The 24112-nt window shown below is 38.5% G+C and overlaps 2 protein-coding genes across 8 annotated transcripts in view; one reads left to right on the top strand and one right to left on the bottom strand.

Moving 5' to 3' along the window:
• The first annotated feature begins 1670 nt into the window (after window positions 1–1670).
• LOC108038297 (atrophin-1) overlaps window positions 1671–24112 on the top strand; it is a 77568-nt gene continuing 55126 nt past the window's right edge. For 2 of the 7 annotated variants that reach the window (XM_017115087.2, XM_017115095.2), the window contains exons 1-2: window positions 2958–3407; window positions 7802–9381. In XM_017115087.2, coding sequence (XP_016970576.1) covers window positions 7813–9381 — 1569 coding nt within the window. In that variant the 5' untranslated portion in view covers window positions 2958–3407; window positions 7802–7812. Of the gene's footprint in view, window positions 1785–2957; window positions 3408–7801; window positions 9382–19936; window positions 20032–20344; window positions 20506–23315; window positions 23720–24112 lie in introns of those variants that run through there. The other 5 variants (XM_017115070.2, XM_017115078.2, XM_017115107.2 and 2 more) reach the window with 5 other exon arrangements.
• LOC108038358 (esterase B1) lies at window positions 13380–15579 on the bottom strand. Its single transcript, XM_017115140.1, has 2 exons — window positions 15409–15579; window positions 13380–15344 (listed from the first exon to the last, which is right to left on the bottom strand). The coding sequence occupies exons 1-2, from the start codon at window positions 15453–15455 to the stop codon at window positions 13691–13693; spliced, it is 1701 nt and encodes a 566-aa protein (XP_016970629.1). The 5' UTR covers window positions 15456–15579; the 3' UTR covers window positions 13380–13690.

Genomic DNA, 24112 nt, shown 5'->3' with positions numbered 1-24112 from the left:
TTGTAAATTGAATTTCGGTTTTGGAATGTAGCATTGAACTGGAAATACTCCAATCCCTGATATTCTACTGGTATGTGATTATACCCGTTACTCGTAGAGTAAAAGGGTATATTGTATTCGTGCAAAAGTATGTAACAGGTAGAAGGAAGCGTTTCCGACCCTATAATGTATATATATTCTTGTTCAGGATCACTAGCCGAGTCGATCTAGCCATGTCCGTCTGTCTGTCTGTCTGTATGAACGCTGAGATCTCGGAAACTATAAACAGCTAGAAGATTGGCATTTTGCATGTAGATTTTAGGAGTTCCTACGCAGCGCAAGTTTGTTTCAAAATGGTGCCACGCCCCCTCTGACGCCCACAAGCCACAAGCTGTGGCCACAGTTTTGATGCTATTTTGAAAATTTTAATTGATATGTATTTGTTTCGTCAATACCTATCGATTGGCCTAATAAAAGTTTGCCACGCCCACTCTAACGCCCAAAAACCCATTAAACGCTTAAGCCTGGCTAGCGCCTACATTTCCGCCTTTCATGGCGCCATCTAACGGATGACTTTGGAACAGCTGGCCAAGGTGCTCAACAGAGTCAACGTTAATTCTCGATAAGGAGTTCTATTAAAGGAAATTGCGATGGTTTTCATTTGTCAATACCGAACTATATCCCAAGAACTATGCAAATCAAATCAAGTTAGCCAAGTTGGAGGTCTGAGCCAAACAATGGCGTGTGTATGTATGTAAGCATATACATATGTATGTATTTACATTATACACAGTTGCAATTGTTTAGCTGAGTAACGGGTATCTAATAGTCGAGGCACTCGACTATAGCGTTCTTTCTTGTTTTTACACTAACTTGTGTAATGTCTTGTCATCGGATTTTAGGTAAAAATAGTTTATATGAGCAAATTTCGGATTTTATTAAAATTTATTTTATATAAAGTAGAATATTTTGTAATCTGCCTTTTTTTTCATATTCGACTAATATTAACTATTTAACTGGAAGAAAAATGCTTTTATTTTGAATGCTTTGAATTTTTGATCTAACGAATTTTGTATTTTTCAATCTCGAAGAAATTTACTGTGTCAAATAAAAAACATGCAAATAAATGAAGTATGCTAAACTTAATGCAAAACCTTTAACTTAAAAAAAACAAACACACCAACAACAGAGAAAGAATTTCCCAAATAGTTTTGAAGTTTCTTAAAAACAATAGCTTAATATTCAAAATTCGTTTAATTTATCTTTACATATTCCGAGCTTTGCTATTTATTTAGTATTTTATTTAAGGCAAATTAAAATCGTTACTTTTACATTTCACTTGCTTCTTATAAAAATTTTAATTTGGATTTTGGCAGTACACATATTATTTTCAAGGCAAAACATGTTTAAAAGTTGGCGCCCAATATTCCCACAAAACGCGTTAGCACTTAATTCAATTTGAGCAGCAACTGATGGCGTGCTTCTTCTTCAACCTTTTACAGTCACCTGCTAAAACATATTAATATGCAATAAATAATTGTATATAAACTAAGCAGAGACCAAAACAATGATAATAAGTAAATAAGCTAAGTCCAATTAGTTATAATAAAATGCAATAAAATCCAACGATGTGGCCACTCTGCCGGCCAGGTGGCAATTTCGTCACGGTGTGGACACACTGCCCGCCACTGCTGGTCGGCTCTTCTTCTTGCCACTGCTGCAATTATATATCGCTGTTCCGTCGTCTCCGCCGATCCACCTCCGCGCTAAAATTGCCAAATAGCTTCAACGTCCGCGAATAATCCGTAAATATTGCAATTCCACGGTGGCAAAAAATATGCCAAAAAAAAGGGTTATAAAAACAAACGGAAAAACACACACAAACACACGTACGTGAGCAGCTGACGCCGGCAGCGACTGCGACTGCGGCAGAGGCAGCAACAAGCAACAAAAGCAAAAGGCAAACAATTGGATAAGCGCTTTTCAGGTGTTAAAACTACGGGTAATTTAACAAGTCCAAGAGTTCAGCTCGAAAAGCTAACGGTTCCAAGGTCGCAGCGCTGAAAAACAAAAAAAAACACAGTGACTGTTTAACCGTATTGTTGTTGTTCTTGCTGCTGCTGCAACAGTTGCAGCGCGTGTGTGAGAGTGTGTGCGTGTGATCGCGATCGTTCGTCTCTGTCGCACTCATTTCGCATGTGTCGCCGGTGAAATGGTGTCGCCTTTCGCTGCCAACGTCGACGTCGCGGCTAGCGTCGCTGCCAGCGTCAGCGCAGAGACCACCGCAGTGGCCATGAAACGAAATTTGTTCTGAATTTAGTAAAATGTTTACAATGCGAACAATATACACTGGCAGAAATCGAAAGTGCGCAACATGAAATAAAGCCCAACAAATAAGTTATATAAAGAACAGCTGACAAGACAAGCATTAAACCATTTTACTCAGTTAAACAAGTCGAAATAAGCTCTTTAACGTTTTAAATACACTGTCCTGGATTTCCAATGCGAATCATATACACTGGCAGAAATTTAAAATTAACATCATGAAACTATAAACAAAAAAATAACAAAAAAAAAAGTTCGGCGTAATAAGCAATTAAACAAGTCAATATTGGCCATTAACTTTATTAAATATCAAGTAGAAAACACAGTAGTGGCCATGATAATTCGGGCATGCACAATATAATCTTTTTAATTTCCAATTATGAAAAAAGTTTACAAATATTACCGACCATGCCGTTTAATTTGAATATTAAAATATAAATTATTTTTTCAAAAACCTAAAAATAAAATAATTACTGATCAAGAAATAAGAAGACACTATTTCAAAAGATAGGAGCTTAAAATGTTTTATTTTGTCTAGACACTATAATTCCTTTTTTGTTTACTCAATGCCAATACAAAACGAATAAAACAACTCGAGCACATTCTTTAATTGTTTGATTCTATTAGTGACCAAAAATCAAATATCATTCTAGTTTCCTCGCAGTATCAAATAAATACAAAGATAAACGGAAAACAGCTGATTAATTTAAAATGATCTGAATGTAAACACAGGAAATAAGGGGTATCGTAAACACCTTAATAAACTAACTAAATACTTAAATTGCTCAATTTAAAATTCCCCATTCCACTAGTGCTCTTAATAGCTTGAAAAGCAAGTGAAAAAATATAAACAAGAGTGCTAATTAAAATAAATATAAAAAACAAAGAAAACCCAAAGGAAAGTTGGGAAAAGTGCCTGAAACCAAATGTGTTTTCCCTAAAGTTAAGTCCCTTTAATTCCCTAATTCGGCTTTAATTCCGGTAAAGCCCTTCTTCCACCTGTTCCCACCTCCATTCTACACAATAATTCCCCAACAAAAACAAGCACATGAGTTGGATTAATAGGAGTCAACTGGAATAGGCCGAAGCACCCCGGAGCACAGGTCAGTATCGGAACAATCAGGCCATATTAACTGCCATCAATCAGTTAAAATATTAAAATACCGTTTGCTCAATTGAATGGTTCGCCTTGAATCGGTTGAAACTGGTTACCGGTTACCGGTTCAGTTCGCAAGCCGGCAAAAGACAAATTGAAAATTCAATTAATTTAAATCAATTCCAACTTGACAGTTTGGTTTCATTTGGTTTCAATCACATGTGTCTGCTTTGAACTCATATATTTCATAAAACTGCAATCAAAGATTGCGTAAGTCAAGGAATGAGCAAATGCAAATATTACGGCTAAAAAACAAAATGTTTTGACAGATGCAAATTATTCGAAAGTTGCATTACAAATCTATGTGTATTTAAAATCACTACATTTAGTATGGGAGATTATAGAATCCTTGAACATTATTTGTATCAACCCCAAAAACAAAGTTTTCAATTAACCAACCGATTGACCCCATCTCACAAACGATTAAAATATAAATGCATGTTTGTATTTATTTAAATCTCAAATTATTTTATTTCTGAAATCGACGAAACGAAATAATCATTAAAATGGTAATTTAATGATGCAGTCGCCTTTTTCAGCAAACAAAAACCCAACCCCATGATAAAAAAAACGAAAATCAAAATAAAATGGATGATTTATACAATAATTAAATATGCATTTCGTTCGTCGTAGGCACATTCATACACATATATCTGTTCTTTATTTGTCGCATTTGGTTTGAACTTTAAAGAGCGACTTCGGTTATTAATTTAACCTTTTTATTTGCTTCTTTTTATCGCCAGTTCCGAAACTTGAATCCGCGATGGCCTCCTCTCCAGATTTCTGAGCCCCTTTTAGCTGTCCAGTTTTTTTGTTGGTGCCCTTAATGGAAAAAATGTTGAGCGGTCTTTTTGTTTTACTCCTTCCTTTTATTTGACCCTTTTTTGTATACCCTTGCAGGGGGTAGTATAATTTCGTTTAAAAGTTCGCCATGCTGTAGAAGATATCAGCTCGACTTTAATAGGGTTAATTTAATTTTAGAATTTCGTTTTGGATTTTTTAAACTTGAGAGAAGTTAGGCCTATTGGAAGGGGATGGTATATTACCATTTTTTTTACAGACAACAACAAATAGTAAGCATTTATTTATTAAAAAAAATTCCCCATGATAGGTTTTAAAAATATAATTAGTAGCTATTGAAATGTATAATTTATAAAACCGTTTTTAAAACTAATCTTTAAAAATACATAAGATACGGAAATACCGAATAATGGACCTTCTTAATTTCGGTCTCTATCTTTCCATTCTCGTTTTGATTGTTTTTTTTTTGGTGTGTTTATGCTGCGTAAGGGGACTAAAAGAGGTAGGGGGATTTTAAAATGGAAGAGGGTGTAGGGAAGGGGTGTGCAGAGGGAACCCACGTCCTGCCATAAAATTGCATGTCCATGTTGTTTTATTTGATTATGCCAGTGTGTGCGTGTGGATTTTTGCTGTTTGTGTTTTTTGCAAGAGTTTATTGCGCGGAATGCTATTTAATAAATTCCATTTTCGACTCCCCTCCCCCCTGCCTGTCATATCGCCATGTTTTCGTTGTTGCATCTCGGTCGGGATTTATCTTTCCATTCAGTTCTTCCTTTTGTTAGTGCTGTTTCCGCTTTTTATCTTGTTTGGCCAATGCAAATTTTAAAATTCAATTTCGCTCGTAACTTCAATTGCATCAAAGGCTAGCCAAAAGTTGGGAAATGGGAAATGTGAAATATGAAATATGAACATCCGTAGAAAACATCCTTTTTTTGGCTCCGCTGCAAATTCATATTTCATTCCGAGATTTATTATTACATTTTTCCCCTATTTTTCCCCAAATGCATCTCACTTCCCGCGGCGCTTAGTTTTCCTTTCGAGGAAACTGGCACAAAAATAAAAGTATAGATAAAAGGCGACGAACAATAAAGACGGCAAAACTTAAGCACCTTAACTCACTTTGCAAGCTCTACAGCCAGAACTACAACAAAAAAATAGAACTCAACATATAATCGAGAAGAGAGCGAAAGAAAAGAGTTTCCAACTACGCTAAAAACTTTTCTGAACAACGCAACTTTTTCTTTTTTGTCCGGAAAAGTTGTTCAATGCTCGTACCCCGTTGTTATTGTTATTGTACGCAACTTCCGCTACAGCTATAACTATAACTATAGAAAAAACAAAGCCAAGAACATCGACGATAAGCGCGAGTTCAATGGTTAAAGCTAAAATTTTTTGTTGTTTTTTGGGAAGAAAACTTTAAACATTGGTTCGCTGGGTTTTCTATTCCACTTGTTCTGGTTATGCCACGCCCTCAAAAACAAAAGCAAGGACATGGGAGCCCTAAAAATGTTCCTGTAAGCTGCTAGGAAAAAAACAAAAACTTTTAAAAACAACTGGCGAGGAAAAACAGGGGCAGGTGGGCGGCAACAAAAGCAACAATGTTCAAGTGCATCCACAGGCAAAAACTTTGAAAACATACAATAATATATTTCAAATTAAAAAAAAAAAAAAATTTAAAAACATTTTTTTTTCAATTATTCATTTACTATTGTGTCCAGAAACAGGTCCTTAAATACTCTTTATTATATCGATTATAAGAAAATTTTTTTTTAAATTTAAATTAAACCATAAAAAATCTTTTGCCAAATGTTTTAAAAATTAAAATTTTTCCAGATAAAGAAAATGTGACCTTAAGTAAAAGTGTTGATAATGAAAACATTATATTATACATATATATTATTTCTCTATTTATAAAAAAATAAGTTTTCTTAGTTTTTTTCAATCCTTGAACACTTTTAGGTGTTGTTTTACTTATATTTTGACCACAACTGTATATCCAACACACCGAAAAACAAAATAAAACTGCTAACAACTCTCAAAAGCTTGCACCAGAAAAAAATAATACAAAATATGGGCGCTCGAAACTGCATTTTCCCCCTTGCAGCTGGCTGAAAAGCAACAACAATTTCTTGCCCCCACTTTAAGAGCCACGAACTGAAATAAAAAATCAATAAAAATGCGCATAAATAAATTAAAAATAATTGCAATATGAAAAACTCCCTTTTTGCATGCTTTTGTTTACATTATACAACTTTATTATGGCCACTAAAATGAGTGCTGGAAAATTGCTTACATTTTTGTAAATAAATAATGAAACATTTAATTAGTTGGGGCAAATACCATGATTGCATAATTTTGATTGAAAAATAAATCAATTGCAAAATAGTGAGGCATTGTTCAACTGTTGTTCCCCATGATGATGAGAATCGCTAATCGAGGGCACCACAAAATTGTTTAGCGAATTTGCTGTGGGGGCATTTATAGTATGTACTTGATAAAGCGAATTAGCACCATTCGGAGCTGGTCCGTGCTATAAACAAATAAGCGATATATATTTAGCCAGGCGACTGACCGGATTTATCTGGAACTCCAAAGTGGCAAAAATCTTCGTCCATCTGATTTCATACTCGTGGGGCTTTCCTCTACGCTGATTTTTCTTTTCCGTTTCGCTCGTTATCAGCTCGGCATTCTGTGGCTCTTTCGAGTGTCCGACTTGCGTCACATGTCTGAAATCGCTATACATATTAATGAAAACAAATGCGCGTCGCAAAAAAAAAAAGAAGCGCGAAGCGAAGTAAATCAAATCAAATAAAATCAGATCGCCTCAGAAACAAGAAGCAACGGCCGACAAATCGTCGAATCACTTTAACATGTAAATCATTTTTTTCTTATTTCCATCGCTATTTTTTATACTTCCCACATTGATGTCCAGAGCTCAGAGATCATGATCGCAGAGTGATGCGGGTTATCGCGAGACCCGCGCTGAAATAGGTTATCGCCATCGGCGATCGTTCGATTAACGAGCATCAATTCTCTGATCACAAATAGCTGCCAACTGGACTGGAGGCTGGTCCCAGAAAAGAATATCAAATCTGTCCCAGTTAACGATTAAATTCGGCAAAATTGGGAGTCAAACACTCACTTAAAAAGTTCAAAATATTCCTTTTCTCAGAAATCTATGACTTTTTTAAGCTTCTCACTCGTGACACATTTTGACTTCTAGATTAAAATGAATAGGTTTATTGTTATTGTTCAAAGAACAGTATAACAATTTTTATTACTTTTTGTTTTAATTTATGTTCCCATTCCGAACTTATTTCTAAGATGTCAGCTTAACAACTTAATAACATTTATTTAAAAAAAGAAATAAACTCAGATAAGAACTCAGATTGAAATCAGGGGTTTATACATTTAGTTTTTAAGCATCAATGCTCTTTTATATGAATGCAAATGTATAATGTCTTATGCAATATTAAGTTAAGAAATATTAAATTAAACAATTACTAAATATCCTTTTTATTTGTATTCCTCCCATTGCAGTTGCAAATATTATGGAAAAGGCGAAGGCGTATATCAAGAATGAACTCCGCGGTGGCAGCCAGCAATCCGAGCCAGCAACCACGCCGAATCCGACCTCGCCGGCCTCGGCTGGAGCGCTCCAAGCGACCAAGCAGCCTTATCCGCCCGTGGAGCTGATGCCCTCGCCCGGAGCAGCGGCTCATCGGAGCAGCCGGACGCCCAGCGAGCAGTACCACTTGGCGGGCTATCAGCCACATCCCGCCCAGCACTACTATCCGGGGGGCAAGTCGACGGGGAGGGCGTCGGCTCCTCCCGATCATCACCATGTGCCCATGACCATTTGCTTTGTGTGTGGCGGACATGGTGGCTACGAGCCGCATCCCCTAAGGATCCGCCACAATGCCGAGCGTCCTGCCGAATCATACTTCCCCTTCCTGGAGCGTCATGAACCGCCGAACGGATTGCCTGCGGTGTCGCCTGGCCAGGATTACGTGTGGGCCTGCATGCTCTGCTTTCGATCCCTGAACGAGCAGTGGGATGCCTACGAGCGACAGAAGAAGCCCCTGCTGCAGCGCATCTACCACATGAAGCGGGTGGACGGAAAGGGCTACATAGGCGCCGATGTGGCCACCCAAAGCGAGTATGCCGCCCAGGTGTTGGGCCTGAGTGCCGAGCATCTCACCCAGAACGGCCTGGTGGAGGGCCATGGCGATCCCTACGCCTTGGCACGCCACTACTCGCCGCATCAGCAGTCACACCACCACCACAGTACCTCAAGGAATGCCTCGCCCTCGCCGAACCCCAGTGCCGCCGCTGGCGGTGGTGGGGATTTCTATCCCAGGAACTCGACGCCGTCGAGCAACCACAACAGATACCTGAGCAGGCCGCAGTCGCGGGACATGCCCGTGGCCTCGCCCACATCACGACCGCCCAGCGAACCGCCGGCCATGAAATCCGCCGGCTATGCCCAGCAGAAGTTCAAGCTGAGCCCGGCAGCACCTCCACCTGGCTACCAGGGCCAGGCGCCCTACCATCCCGCCCAGTATCAGCAGCTGCAGCAGCAGACGGCCGCCTATCATCTGCTGCAGCAGCAGGTGAACGCTGGCGGAGGAGCACCGGAGTCGGCCCACTACAAGGGCAATCCCTACAGTGCGGTGCCCTCGCCGGGAAGTGCGCCACTGGGACCTCCGGCGCCGTCCACTTTCGAAGATGACAATGCCACCGTGCTGGATTTGCGGAACTCCTCGTGTTCCAGTGCCCCACCGGCACCTCGGCAACATGGGGCAAGCAGTGCGTCTGTGGCGCCACCCAGTCAACCGCAGTCGGAGGTGGGAATCCTGGACCTCTCCATGCCGGACAAGAACTCCATCACCGAGGTGTGCTACGTGTGTGGTGATGAGCAGCGAAGGGGCAGCCTCATAGAGCTGAGTACAGTGAAGCCTAGGGAAACGGGCAGACCGGGACAGCCTGTGGCCTATTTCCCCCTGTTCAACGAGCAGCATCCTCGACCGGCACGCTCCCGACCGAAGGATCCGCGCGGAATGATCCAGGCGTGTCTGCCCTGCTACGAGGACCTCATGCAGCAATGGAACGCCCACCAGGTGAGTTTGCAATTCAAATATGGGGTTCCGTCATTGGCATATATGCATATGGAGCAGATTCATCCGGTCTCGCCGGCGATTTCTCGATTAACATCTCGATCTGGAATGGTGTCGAGGTGAAATGGGGGTTTTAGTCGAATTTAGGGACTTGGATTTCTTTGTTTTCATGGTAAACTGGAGGAGTATATTGAATTTTGCAGTTTAAGAACTGAAAAACTGGGAACTGCACAGCGGCGAAATGGCATCTGGAGAAAAATTTTTTTACTTCTAGCTAAAAAGTAATCGATTTACCTTTGCTTATTTGGAGTTAGTACTCATACTCGTTCTGTTGTTTCCCCGCTACAAAGTTATTTCTTTTATTTTATTCTTTTTTTTTTCCTTTTTAAAACTAAAGATAAGATTTAGAGTCTTCAAAGACAACTTTAAAAGTTAAGTTCTTAGAATTTTGCTAATGTCTTCTTAGGGAATGTGTCTTAGGCAATCTAATATTTCATTTTATTTAAGTCATACATTTATTTAAAAATACATTCCTGCAAATTCTCGAGCCTAAACATTTATCAAAATGGGTTCGCTTTAAGTTAACCCCCCAAATGTACATGTACGTATCCACATAAAATGTATGAATATGCAAATAGAAATGTTTATGGATGCTGGCGTATACATACCATCGTTTTTCCAAATATTTTGTGAAAATTTCAATATTGTGCACTCTCGCATAAATAATGGAATTCAATAAAAATGGTTAGGGGGCGGTGAAAAATGGGAGCACCACACGCTGGGTCGAAAAAAAAGAATGAGGAGATGCAAAATGGGAAATGCAAAAACAAACCTTGGCAACAAAATAAAAACATAAAGTAAAAGAGGAGAAACAAATTTACGAGAGCAGTTTTCGCGTCGCACGAATCAAAATAAACAAAAATATGGCCACAGCTCCCAATGCGGATGATGACGATGATGATGATAACCATAGCGATGAGGCTGGACAACGACGATGATCATGATGATGTTGGCGCCACGGAGATTGACCCGGGAGTAAGGCTCTCCACTGTGCGAACGATTAATCAGTGGGGTCGTCGTCGTCGTCGTCGTCCACACACACTTTATAGTATATTATTCCCCTTGCCCCCGCCCGCAGAGGGAATTATCATCATCCACCGACAATCCGCAGCTCAGGGGATCAAGGAGGGGTCACGCGGGAGGAGACCTCGTAAAGGCGGCGAATGTTGTGGGAATTTTGACCGCAGGGTCGCTGTGTTTCTGATTAAATTTTAATAGCTTTCCGCGATTATTTCGCTTCTTTCGTTTTGTCTCGCATTTCGCTTATTTTCTTCTTTTTTTTTTGTCGCCGCGCAGCACAGTCTTTTTTTTTTTTGTCTTTCGATTTTATTTCTGAATGCGAAAATGTATTTATAAATTTGAGACATCGCCCTGGTTTCGCTCATTGATAGTGGTCGGTGGTGCACCTTGTTATGGGGAGTGGGGCACGAAACTTGGTATCAGTCTGCTTAGTATTTCTTGAATGATTCACGTATAAATCGCTTTAATGAAAGGTTTCCTACCTAAAGAGTTATAATGACTTGTTAGGGGGAAACTAAGTAATTAAATTTCCTTTTTTAACAGAGGGTTTTTAAGATTTTGTATGACCCGAAATTAAATTAATAAGTTGGTACCTTTTAGTGAAGATTCGATTTCACTATCCCTTTTTTATAAAATAAATCGTAGCCAACAAATATTTAAATTTAAAATGGTATCATGGTAAGCTAATACTAGGTTTTAAAAAGTAATAACTCCATTTATCTTCTTAAAAACTTACTTTTAGCTTACAATGCGGACAAGAAAATGGTCTTATATTTGCATTACAAATCGTTAAACATTTTCCCGTAAAATAAATACTAAATTTAGTACAATTTAAATCTTTCGTTTAACAAGGTTTCTGCAGCTATTTGAAAGGATAATTAAATTCAAGGAATTCGATTTTAAAGTGTACAAATTATCAAATAACTTAATTTAATATAATTTTGGCCTCAACACCTTTAAGATCACTCCATTCGTGACCAAAAATACTCAGATTTGCAATATAAAATGTGTCATTCCTTCCGTTCAATAAATAAATAATTCAGTGGACGAAAAACTTGTTAAAAATTTGAATTTATAACAAGGTTACTGCAGCTATCTGAAAGGATAATTTAATTTTGAGGCATTCGATTTTAAAGGGAAAAAAACAAATAACTTAATTCCATTTTTGAGAACACCCCCGATTCGCCTCCCACTCGTTCGCACGCAACAAAGCCCGCAAATGTAAATTAATTTGTAGAGGTTCACCCCCCCAGTCACCCATCACCACCCATCGCCACCCACCGCAACCGCCTGCCCTCGGCACGAAACCAAAACAATTTGAATTTTAAATTCAACGCAGAAATTTCCAACATGCTATAAAAATGCAAAATTCACAGCTGGTGAGGCTCTGCCGGCGTCGCTGTCGGCGTCGCAGTCGCTTTGCGAAACTCGGGAATGCAATGTGTAAAATGCCGGATAAATAATTAAATGCCATTAATTGGAATTGTGTAAATTTCGCAGGAAAAAGTAAAGCCCAAACAAAAATAAACGGTGGAAAAAAATGAATGCCCGCGAAATAATAAATAAATAAATAAAGACAAATAAAATGGCAAATGCTGCAATGCAGAGAAGGGCGTGAGAGTTGTGGAGTGTGCAGCCTATTCAGGGAAAATGCAGGATGAATAAATAATCAAACTGGGAAAATCATTGCGACTGGGCTGGGGCGACGAGACAAATTAATTAAATTTAACCCAGTAAACCATGGAAATTCTCGTTTGGCCGGCTGCCAGAAAAGCAACCAAACCGAGCCTACGACGCGTTTTCCTCCCTCCCCCACCCCCAAATGACGTGCACTCATTTCCCATTCAACGAAAAGTGCGAAAAACAATTTAAATATTTATGCTCAAAATTTATTTAAAGCCCACCGAGTGAAGCCAAACAAAATCAAATCATGAAAAAAGTAAGAAAATTTAAATCGATCCGTTGGTCTGGCTCGATGCCAGAACCGAAATAAACGAAAGCCATAAACTATATCGAGATATGTTATAAACAATTGTATAAACAAATCTCTTTAGATACAGATACCCTCAAAAGTGTGCAGTCGAAAGTGAATTTTGTTTTTTGGTTTGACTATCCAAACAATTATTGTATATTTTTAAAATTTACTGAATTGTTTAGTAATTGTTTAAATTATTAACTAACAATTATTAAAAATCAAAAATTAGAAGTAGAATATTATAATAAAACACTAAACAATTCGTGTTGTATTAAGGCCCTTAGTTTGTTTAAAATGATATGTTGTTACAGGGTAATTCCCACTTTGATATACTAAAATCATATTTTTTTGCCAGTTAGATCCACATAAATGTGCAAATGAACCCAACTCGTTTATCGCTTGTCTTTAAATACCCCCAATAATAAATCAAATTTATGTTTGCCATGGCATTATAAAATTCTGTATAAAAATTCGCTGTTCCTGTGAATGTCATTAAAATATTTTAAAATCGCACGCCTTTATTTCCCGAAGCCGATGATTAATTGTTGATTAAACATTTCCTTAATTTATGGGGTTGTGAATGGATGGAAAATGTGGAACAAACCAGTAAAAAAAGAACAGATTATGAGATTGACAACAATGACCTGCGGTATTTCCTTGGCTCCCAAGAATTTCCTGGCAGCCTGCCCAAAAGTCAATAAAAGAAACGCAAACACGACCCAGACATTAGATCCGGATAAAACTGGCGGCGAAATCACTTTCAACCGAAAAACGTTGCCATTATAAAATGAAATAAAATACAAGAGAATAAATTAAGCAAATAATTTTTGGTGTGGGATAATTGGATGAGTCGCTTTCTGTTTATGGGTTAATTCTCGTGTCATATTGAAGGAAACATTTATTATATCTTTTAGCAGAACTTTATTAAATTTTTACTACGTACTTATTGATTTTGTCTGTGACAAATTTTTTGGTTTTATTTTTCGCTATAATTTGTTCAAAGTTTGACATAGAAAAATAGTAGAATTAACCGGTTTAACGCTAATAAATTCAAGAGTACTGAATAGTCTATCGACCTTAATATAAAAGTGAAAGTTTACAAAGCCTATAAAAACCACGCACAATGAATTCAGAATTTCATTCTTAACTAAGTTGGCCTAGCTATATTGGACTTTATTGACGGAGGATCAATTAATTAATAAGAACACCATTTAAAGCTGCTTGAATTTCCCGAATTGAGATAGTTATGCAATCTTCTTAGTAGAGACTCTCCCTGGTATAGAAACTATCCCAAACAACAAACTGTTTGCTTTCCGGCAATGGGATGAACTCCAAACCATCGGCAATGTTGAGGCAGAGTTCCGAGCCACCTGGTCGCAAAGGATCCCACTTCACGGGGGCGATGATTTCGCAATTGGGATCTCCAGTGGCGGCAAATGCTGTCCACATGCCAACCAACCGCTCAATGGTGCGGTATTCAGGAGATTTCTTGTCCAATTTACTGGCGAGTACTCCGTAGAACAAGTAGGAGATGTCGTCTGCATGGCTCACACCCCTCACCTTTCTACCACACTTCAAGATCCTGTAGTGATTGAAGTGGGGCGAATCCATGTCGAATCGGTAGAGATACGTGGATGAGCTGGGCGCATAGGCCAATCTGGCGAGCAAAGTGCGATGAATGTCGTGCCAGAAGTTCTTGATGCTCAGGATGTGCAGACATTCGTACAGCTCCATGCTGGCCCGTTCAGGATCGTCGAAGTAGGACTTCTTCAGCCTCCTTACCATCTCCGCCAGCTCATCCTTATCGATGGCATCTCGCACTTGCTTGGGAATGATTGCCTCGAAGGCACTCAGCATATAGAGTGGATCCTGCAAGGTGGTCTGATACGAGAAGAGTCCTTCGAAGGAGGTTCCGCCTATGATCATCGGAATCTGATTGCCCCAGGCACTGGACAACTGCTCCTGTTGCGTCTTTGGGATCACGCAATCCTCGCCAACATAGGGTTCGATTACCGGGGCAAAGGCCAAGATCTCATAGTCCCGCTCCTCCTCCTGCGTCACAATCGCATTGCAGTACAAGGCCAACTTGGCAGCGGGTATTTGCTGGAAGAACTCCAGCAGTTCCTTCTCGCTGTCCAGATTACCGGCATAGCCCAGTTCCTTGCCCAATCGTTGGGGCCATTTTCGATCCGGTTGCGTGGCCCAGGCACATAAAGCCGAACCCGATTGAACGATGGCGCGATGGAAGAGTCCTCTGGCCTGTTCCGTTTGCATGAGGATGTGGGTGGAGGCCCCACCGGCTGACTCTCCCATAAGGGTTATATTCTCGGGATCACCATTAAAACTGGCTATGTTGTCCTTGACCCAGCGAAGTGCCTGTACTTGGTCCTTCAGACCCGCATTGCCGGGTATCTTGAGCGTCTTGTCCTTCAGACTCAAAAATCCCAGGGCACCCACGCGATAGTTGAGGGTGACCAGCAGGACATCGTGTTTCATAAAGTAATCCGGTCCGTAGAGCTCTCGGGAGGCTCCGCCTATCTGAAAACCGCCTCCGAAAATCCAGACCATCACGGGCAGAGGTTTTGGGCTCTCCAGTTTCTTGGCGTAAACATTGAGATACAGGCAATCCTCGGAGCCCTCGGCAGTGTTGGTAATAGAGTTCCTCTGCATGGGCTTCTCCCTGGCGTAGGTGCAATCCCTTACTCCCTGCCAGGATTTCAGAGGTTGAGGGGCGCGGAAACGCAGTTCACCCAGTGGAGGTTGGGCGAAGGGAATCCCTTCGAAGGAGTAGTAGAGTTCGGCATCGTAGACGGTTCTGCGCTGCTGACCCTTCAACTGGCCATATTTGGTGGACAACTCTTTGGTGTGACCCGTGCCCAGTTTGTACTGAACGACCTTATGGCCAATGACTCTGCGAAAAATGTGAATTTATTATGAGTCATCGTTCCAGTTACTCGGCAAACTTTTATACTCACTTGGCGCCCAATTTCAACTTCTCACCAAAGCTCAAGTGCAAATCCATATCTGCCTGCTCACTATTATTCCGCTAAATAAATAAATGTATTACAAATTTAATCTACTTTTTGGCCGCAATCTTCCCCGACACTTCCAACGAGCTCGAACGCCAGCCAGAGACTGAAAATGGTTCTCGCCGCTCCAGTAGATGATAAAATTGTTTAGATAGTCGCCGCGCCCTCGAGTGGGGGCCATTGGGGCGACCATAATAATTGCCGCTGTTTCGTTCGAGTTTCATCCATATGTGGATTAGTCGATGGCAATATCTGGCCAAGTATTATGCCAGGCAATCCCTAATTGAGTTCGGACAGTGCCGCATTTTGGTACACAAATTGATAAGATTCGAGTGGTAGATTGGGCTGGAAATCAAATATTTATAGCTAATACGGCTACACAGAGATTAAAAAGTTCAGTTAACTAAAGGGATTTATATTAGCTATTAACTTTAAAGAGGTTTAATATTCAGGCTGATGGAAAGGTTTATGTGGTGATTATCATAAGATTAGTTCATGGGGCAAGCTAAAGCTAGATAAATAATAATATATGAACTGTAGAATAAAAGGACGCAGTTTAATGGCTTCAAATCACTTACTTAGGTATCTATTAAAGATTAACCATAATTAAATTTAATTAAATATAACTAATTAAATATATATAATTATATTATAGCCTCGTAATTTACAAGAACCACTGCATAAAAATTAAAAAAACGGAAACGCAAAAAAATATTTTAAAGTCAAGCACGTTTCACAAACGTGAATGTTTTCTTTTCGAGTTTTATTATTATTTTTATTCTTAAATATTTAATGACCCCAAGATGTGGCTGATTTCCCTCACCTTGCACGTTCTAAAGTTTATTACTTAATGGCCATTTTGACACTTGCTAACCCAAATAATTCTATAAGCTTGTGGATCTGTTTTTGCAGTCTTCTGACAGATGCAAAGTATAGAATTTAATTGTACTGAGTGGGTGAAAGAGCAGAGACAACGTGGCTGTCATTAATTAAGCATTACAATGCTGCCTCTACTTGTTTGCGCCAAACAACGATGACGACGGCGATGACTTAAGAGGCTGAGTGGGTGGCTGGGTAAAAGGAGGGTGGTGTGGGTGAAAGGTGGGTGGTGTGGTGGGCGGTCGCCTTGGTAACGAGCACACAATTCTGAACGAGTGTCTCCTGCGGCTTCGGTCTCTTTCCGTCTGTCTAGTCGCCTTGGCCTCGCCTCCTGTTCTTTGACGTTGTTTGTGCATTAGTTAATGTGATTATTTCACACTTCGTCTGCTTTGAACTAACATTTAATTTGGCCCAACTCCCACTCCCCACGGGCTTAGCATCGCCCCTTCCTCTTCCCCTGCTTCGTTTGCCTTCTTTTGTTTACCCTGTATCATTTGTGTGTTTGCACCAGTGTTTGTGTGTGCTTACTTAACTTTTGTTATCACTCTGACTGCGCTTAGGTTCTTGTCTTTCTGTTGCATTTGTCTTTGGTCTTTGAGCAGAGAAATATTTGCATCTTAACCACTTTTAGTCAAATTAAATCTTGTTAGAGAGATTCTAAATAATGGTCAAGAGATGAGAAAATATTTAATGTTTTAAAATATATTATTATTGAATTCCTGTTATCCCTAAAAATTTATTCAATTCGTGTTTACCAACTTTAAAAACTTATAGTTATAATTGTTGGCCTATTTACAATTTCTAAACTGTTTACGTTTTAAAAATAACTACCAAATTATTTAATTAAAAAAACTTCAAGTATTTTGATTATCATTTAAAATGTAATTATATTAATTTGATTGAGATTTTAATATAAGTAAATGTATGATAAGCTCGTCCCTTTTAACTATTTTAATAATTGCAAGCAATTTGAGAGCAAAATCGAATTTCATTTCTTAAAGCCTTTAAGGATTTTGTCTGCCATTTAAATTTAATCTTGAATCATTCAACCCCTTTATTCAGTCCTTTAGTCTGTCCAACTCAATTTTGTTTGCTATTTCGCCTACATTGTTTCCGTTTTTTGTGTTGCCAGGTGGATTATTGGGTCTCTAAGTGTGTCTGAGTGCATCTCCCCCACATTCTGGCCCACCAGCCGCCCCAAAATATCCACATTGTGCAGATTCCGTGCTGTGCTGTTGGTGTTGCCATCGACTAAATAAATAAACATTGCAATCTATGTTGGGGAGCGTTTGTTTGGCTGTGTTGCTGTTTTCTTATTTGCTCCGCTTTTCAGCTCGGCGCCATTGCAATTGCACACAGGCTACGCATTTGTCTATATCCATCTATAGTGAAAACCCCCTAGCTTTAACTGACTCATGTACGATGGCAAAGCTAAATATAGGGGCTATTTGCTAGTACTTTTTGCACTATTTATGATAACTATTAAATTCATGATGGATGCATTGGTAGTATTTTTTGCACTATCCTTAGTAATTTTTAAATTTAAGTGATTTTGGAATATTTAACCAAGAAAGACAACAATTTATGTAAAAAATATCTTTAAACTGATACAAAATTTGTTTTTTAGGTACAATTTTGGGTTCGTTTTGGCCCCCTTGAATTAAGATATTAAAGTTATTTAAGTTATGGAGATAGTATTCTAAAAAGTTTCGCCATCAAATATTACTTGACTTAGTTTGACTTGCAGGAAAAGTGTCTTCTGAAAGTTGGAGCTACAGAAGTTGGACTGTATCTATATGTGCACTCCATCCACGAGTTATTCGCTCTTGGCATGACGACCTCCAAGTGCCTGCGTCTGCTTGTGCCCCTCCTCCACTTCGTCTCCCTCTCTACCCGCATCTTCGTCGTCTTCTTCTCTTTATAGTAGTGTTTACATGAAGTTGGCAGCGCCTACTTGGCAGAGGTGACGACCCCCGACCTCCGACCCATTGCCCCTCGCCTTGTCCCACTTCTTTTATTTGCTACTGTTTTTCCTCATCAATTTTCTTTTTCCTTTTTTACTACTGTTTTTCCTCTACAATTTTTTTAGCTCCATGATTTTGCTGGTTTTTGCCACTGTCCATATTTCAGGGTTGCCGTCATCAGAGGAATTTTAGGCAATAAAACTTTACTCAGCATACCGCTGTGTGGGGTCAATTTGGAATTCAATTCAATTAGAAAAGTATGTTTGCTAAAATCCGAAAACCAAAACAAAATCAATCAATTTTGCTTGTCATGCCAAGAGCACTAAATGAAAGCTTCAAATAGACTACACTCTTTTTGTATATTTTGAAAGTGGTTCAATTAAAATTTTTTTTTTTTGTTTTTCAAATGTACTTATTTTATGTTATTATTATTTTGCGAATTGAGTTTAATTGGCATATTTTTTAAAATAGCCTTTTTAAATGACACTTATAGCGTAAATAAAAATTTGAAAATATTTGCATACGTAATTGCTGAAAATTCAAATTTTAAACTTTGTTTATTTGTGAACATTTTTAAATAATAATTACATTTTGATCGTTTCGGAAACCATTGAAATAGTTAATGCTCACGGTTTCTGCGAACTGGTTCCTAATCTCTTGCATATTTTTTTGCTATTCTATTTTGTAAAGAATTGTCTACTTATTTTGGACAAAAAAAAAAAGAATAGTGCCTTTAAAATGTAAAAAAAATCGAGTCTTTAATTAAATAAAAGTAATTTAAAATAAAAATTTGTTTAGTTCAATAAAAAAAAAAATTTCACGTAAAGTTTATTAAATAAATTTTCGCATATATCCCCCCACATTAAAAACTAATAAAATTGTTTAACTGATGTTATAACTAAAGGACAAAAGTTCAATCTGTGTAAAAAGCGTTGCATACTTTCTAGCAAAAAACTGGGGCAAAGTTAAAAAACATTCCCTTCGTGGATATCTCAGGAGCTCAATGGGATATAAAGTTTTTAATATCTCAGTTTTATAAGTAGATAATTAGCTAACCAATTTGTGTAATAAATTTGATTAATTACAGAGCTAGTTCCTGTACAAAAAAGGAATATTACCAAACTATCAGACTAGTCCCCAACATCAACCTTACTGATTACCGAACTAGTTCCTTGATTTCTCAGCGATGTTTTTAATCTCCCCATTTGCCGCTCCAATTGAATGCGAATGTGGTTCACTTCGTTGTTGTTGCTTCGCTTTGGCTTTCGATTCGTAGACCGTGCGATGTGTGGTTGTGTGGGTGTAAGTAGTGGGGGTCAGGAGAGGGCTTGTGTATGTGTGTGTGTGAGAGCTCCCCATGAAGCCGCTGCCGACGCCGCTGCGACTGCGTTGTTTGTTTTGTTTGTTTGCGTTTGTTTTAGCTGCTTTTCTGCCTGCCTTTTGCTTTTTGTTTTTTGCCTTTCGCTTTGTTTTTCTTGCGGGCACAAGAACGACTAGCAACAACAACCACAATGAAGCGCAGGGCCCTATCAGCAAAGTCGACTGCGACGTCGCGGCCAGCGTCGCTGCCAACGTCGACGTCGGCAGCGTCCGCTCGATCCGTTCTTGCCGCCGCAGTCGCAGTCGTCAGTCGTCGTCGGCCGTCGCTGGCATCATTATACTACCGTTCCATCGCCACTCGATTTTCAATCTCAATTCGCAATTGTTTATTGCTCAAAAAGTGTAGGTGTGTGTTATCAACAAAATTGAAATGTATGTGTGTCAAATCAAAATTGATTAATGCACAATATTAAGTGTGACAACAACAACAACAACTACAACAGCAACAAAAGAAACAGCAGCAGCTTAAACGATTGTGTTAATAATAAAAGCAAACAAAAGTTCAATGTCTGTAGCAGCCGGTAACGGTGGCAGTGCCCCAAAACTGGTTTTAAAAATAAACTAAAAAAAAAGATATAACCGCCAACTTAACGACGCTGCTTCTGTTCAAAAAATAAAATAAAAAAAAACTTAACGTCCAACTTTGTGCCCTTTTCCAGTTAGTTAATCGCCGGCTATCATCTTCAAGGGTTAAATAAAAGGTGTCGGACGTTAGAGATGTGCGCGTGATTTCAATTTCAATCATTATCCAACGATGAAATTTGGCTCAGTGTATTTAATAATTAAATTGCTGGGAAGCAGTTCAATGATTTCCATACGGGTACTAATAAACTGAACAACAGTCACCAGCAATTGCAACAATTAATTCAATTTAAAGCAGTTAAAGTTGTTCATAAATTAATGGAAAATTATATGAAGGAAGCATAGCGGTTACCATTTGAATAGATTTTAATGTGATACCAATAAGCATAATAAACACTAATTAAAAAATAATTGATAACGACATTCCGTATATGACAAAATCTATACAAACGTTAAACAGAGATTTATACGATATATACCTACCTAGTTTTAAAAAATGCAGCATTGCGTGCTAAAAATAATAAAATCCCATTCCCTAAGTGTCAAAACGATTTAATATAATTCCTTAATAAAAACTTGTGGCTTATTTGTTTCTAAAAAAGTTTGTTATTAATTGATAGATGTTTTAAATATAAATATGTTTTTATTTATGTACCATTGGTGGTAGAAAATAAAAAGTTAACACAAAATATTTAAAAAACTATTTCACTTCCATTTTAAAAACTGACGACAATCGGTGCACTTCTGTTATTCATTAAAAAAGTAATAAATAATAAATAAATAATTGTGTTAGGAATCTTAATTTAACTTGTTTAATTTAGGTCCAATTTGTATTTTGTTACTAGTAGTTTCTGTAGCGAATTACCACCCCTAGGGCCAAGCGGGTCAAGTTTTTTTTGTTGGCTGTTGTTCAGTGTATCTTAACCTGTCAGCAAGGTGGCAGAGCCATTAAGCTTGCCCCTGTGTGTGTGCGTATCTGTGTGCCATGAGCTGAAGTACAAGTACAAGTACAAGTACACGATTTAAACAAGTGAGGCGGCGCAAGTCGACAACAACAACAACTACCGTTTCACTTTGCGCGTTTTTAAACACGCGCATTTCTGCCGTTTTCCGCGCGTTTGTTTGCGTGTACCGTTCTAAAAATAAAGCCACCGTTTCATGTGCAATCTCCCCCCTCCTTTATTTATATATATGTATACCTCTTCGACTTGTACAACATCTTTTCCACTTCTTCCTGACGAATAGAAAAAGATTGCTGTTCGCCAGCTCGTGTATTTGTTATCGGTTATTTAATGTGATTTATTTGTAGGCGAATGTTGATTTATATCGCTTGCAGCGAGTAACAGCCAAAACTCTAACAACAATATCAACTCCCATGGTTTATCACGCACATGGGCACTTAAGTGGGTCAAAAAATAATTGGCACGCCCCCTTTGCCCGCCCCCTCCCCCCAAAAACTTCACCCCACACACAAAACAGTTTACTTACTGTTTGTCCTTGTCCTCCCACATTGACCCACTTGGGTGGGCGTGGCACGAGTTCGAGCTTGGGTTTTAGTTTTGGTTTTGTTTTCTGTTTTGGCCAAGGCCAAGCTTTTTACTCCCATTACCGATTTACAATTACCTCACGACGCCACTCACAATTGACTTCTGTTTACAGACAAACCAATCAATTTTAAACAGTGGGCTTGGAATTAAGGATCCGAACAAGTTCGTGTTAACGCCTTGAATATTTGGTGTTCACAAGTTTTCAATCGCTTTTCTCATTTATAATTTAAATCAATAATGTGAGGAAGGTTTTTCACCATTATTGAAAAATTATTTAGTGTTTTAGGTTGAACGATTTTTGAAGTATGTAATTCTAAGTGAAATTTCTAAAAATCTTCAATCCCTTTTTTTGCTCTTCTTGCTTTTATGTAAACGTTCAAGTTAAGTTTTTAATAGTTATTTGCAGTTTGTTAGTTTCCTTTTAAGCAAAAAGTTACTCTTGAAAGCTTATTTAAACCAAAACTCAATCAAAAGTTGGCAAACTCTAGGAAATTCCCTAAACCTTTTTCAATCCCATGTTTTGCATTTACTTTCACTCGAGTGCGAAGCTTATTATCCAACTTGTGCAAAACTGTTTTTGCACCCCCCATTGTCTGTTGTTATGGTTATCAACTGCCACGCCTTTCGCACGAGCTTTAATTGATTGTTCGTGGTGAGATGAGAGGGGGATGGTGATGAGGAGGAGGTTGAGTGATGAGGGGGCGGTTCAAGCCAGTACTCGTATTCACGCGGTTTTTATTCTCATCGCAGGGAACATTTGTGGCTTGTGCCCCGTGCTCAATTGCATTTTGGCGGAGCAACAGGTTACCATCCTCTCAATGCACCGAAAAAATTGTTCTAAATTTCGTTAATTTTTTAAAAAAGGGTTATAATTTTGGTAATTTTTTAAACCACTACTTTATCAAGTACTAAGAAATACAAGTTTTGAAATTAAAAACATATTTACGTATATAAAGCGCTTATCATTAAAGTTTATCAACAATTGTTGGGTCTAAAAATTATTATAAACAAAAAAAGTTTAAAAATTTCATATACATAATAAACGTGTCAAATAAATGAATATCGTTTTGATTCTTATGGTACCCGATTAAGTTGGAATTCCACAACTAACCTTAATTTCAAAACAAAAGTATCTCATGGATTGAAATAAAAACAAAAGATTATCTACTGTACGGTTTAATGAACGTTGGAGCTGCACTTCCATTAGGCGTGGCATGTTGCATGTAATGCATAATTAGTTACCTCTTAATCGACCGCGTCCCCTCGGCGGGTGATCGCGTGTGTTTGCGGAATTTCGCAGCACCCCCGGGAACGGATACGGATGCATCATTATCATCGTCATTATTATCATCGACTTCATCATCATCATCTCGGGCGTCATCCGTCGTCGCGTTCGCGTTTTATCCACGCCCAACTGCACACCGCAAACATAAACAGAACGAGAGCAAGAACGTTTATATCAATTTCAATTAAATTTAATTTGAATCGTGTTGTAATTAAGGTGCCGCACACACACTCACTCAGACGCCGAGAAATCTCTAATTAATCTGCCAGACCAAACACACAACAACAACAACTGCCGCTGGGCTAATAAGAAGTGATTCATTCAATCTCAATTGAAAACAATTGAGCAATTGAAATGCTGTGAAAAAATGATCTACATTTATGCAATAAAGAAATACAAAGTATTTGAGTGCTCAGTGAACAAGTGATTTTCCCCAGCTCAAAATGGCTCAAAACTTGACCATGTTGTTGGGCGACAGCAACAACAGTACAACTAGCAGCAATGAAAACAGCAACAGCAGCAACACATCGGTTAATTTCAAGCCAAAGGATACAAATGGCTGGAAGGATTACAAGAAATTAAAAACATATCTCATTCTAAAGGACCAGCAAAGTGAAAAGGTAACATTGCCGACGTTGGAAACTCGATATTAAAGTATAGTTGAAGATTCGATATTACTATTCAAATACATTTTACACATTTCAACAACAATGAACATTCATTGGCTAATATTTTATTTCTTAACTTTCTAAACTGTCTACTATTGATCTCGATGAGAATAAAACAAGAAAGGAAAGCTAACTTCGGGCGGAGCCGAAGTTGATATACCCTTGCAGAATACTCTGTAAATTATATTTTCCAAAATTATTCATATGATGCATTCTTAATACTCATAAAAAATCCCAACTTCGTAACTTTAAAAACACCAAAGTTATGGCATTTCCGATCAATCAGTTATATGGCAGCTATAGGATATAGTCGGTCGATCCTTATGAAGTTTGGTAGGTCGGATT

This window comes from Drosophila rhopaloa, unplaced genomic scaffold (genome assembly GCF_018152115.1).
Source record: "Drosophila rhopaloa isolate 14029-0021.01 unplaced genomic scaffold, ASM1815211v1 contig_115, whole genome shotgun sequence".
Taxonomy (NCBI): domain Eukaryota; kingdom Metazoa; phylum Arthropoda; class Insecta; order Diptera; family Drosophilidae; genus Drosophila; species Drosophila rhopaloa.
The sequence above is the reverse complement of the archived record's forward strand: the minus strand, read 5'-3'. Positions and strand labels throughout refer to the sequence as shown.

Bases quoted from the DNA above. Each gene is read 5' to 3' on its own strand.
- LOC108038358 (XM_017115140.1), bottom strand. From the start codon at position 15,455: ATGGATTTGCACTTGAGCTTTGGTGAGAAGTTGAAATTGGGCGCCAA. The intron at 15,345-15,408 runs GTGAGTATAAAA...CATTTTTCGCAG, and splicing joins AAGTTGAAATTGGGCGCCAA to AGTCATTGGCCATAAGGTCG.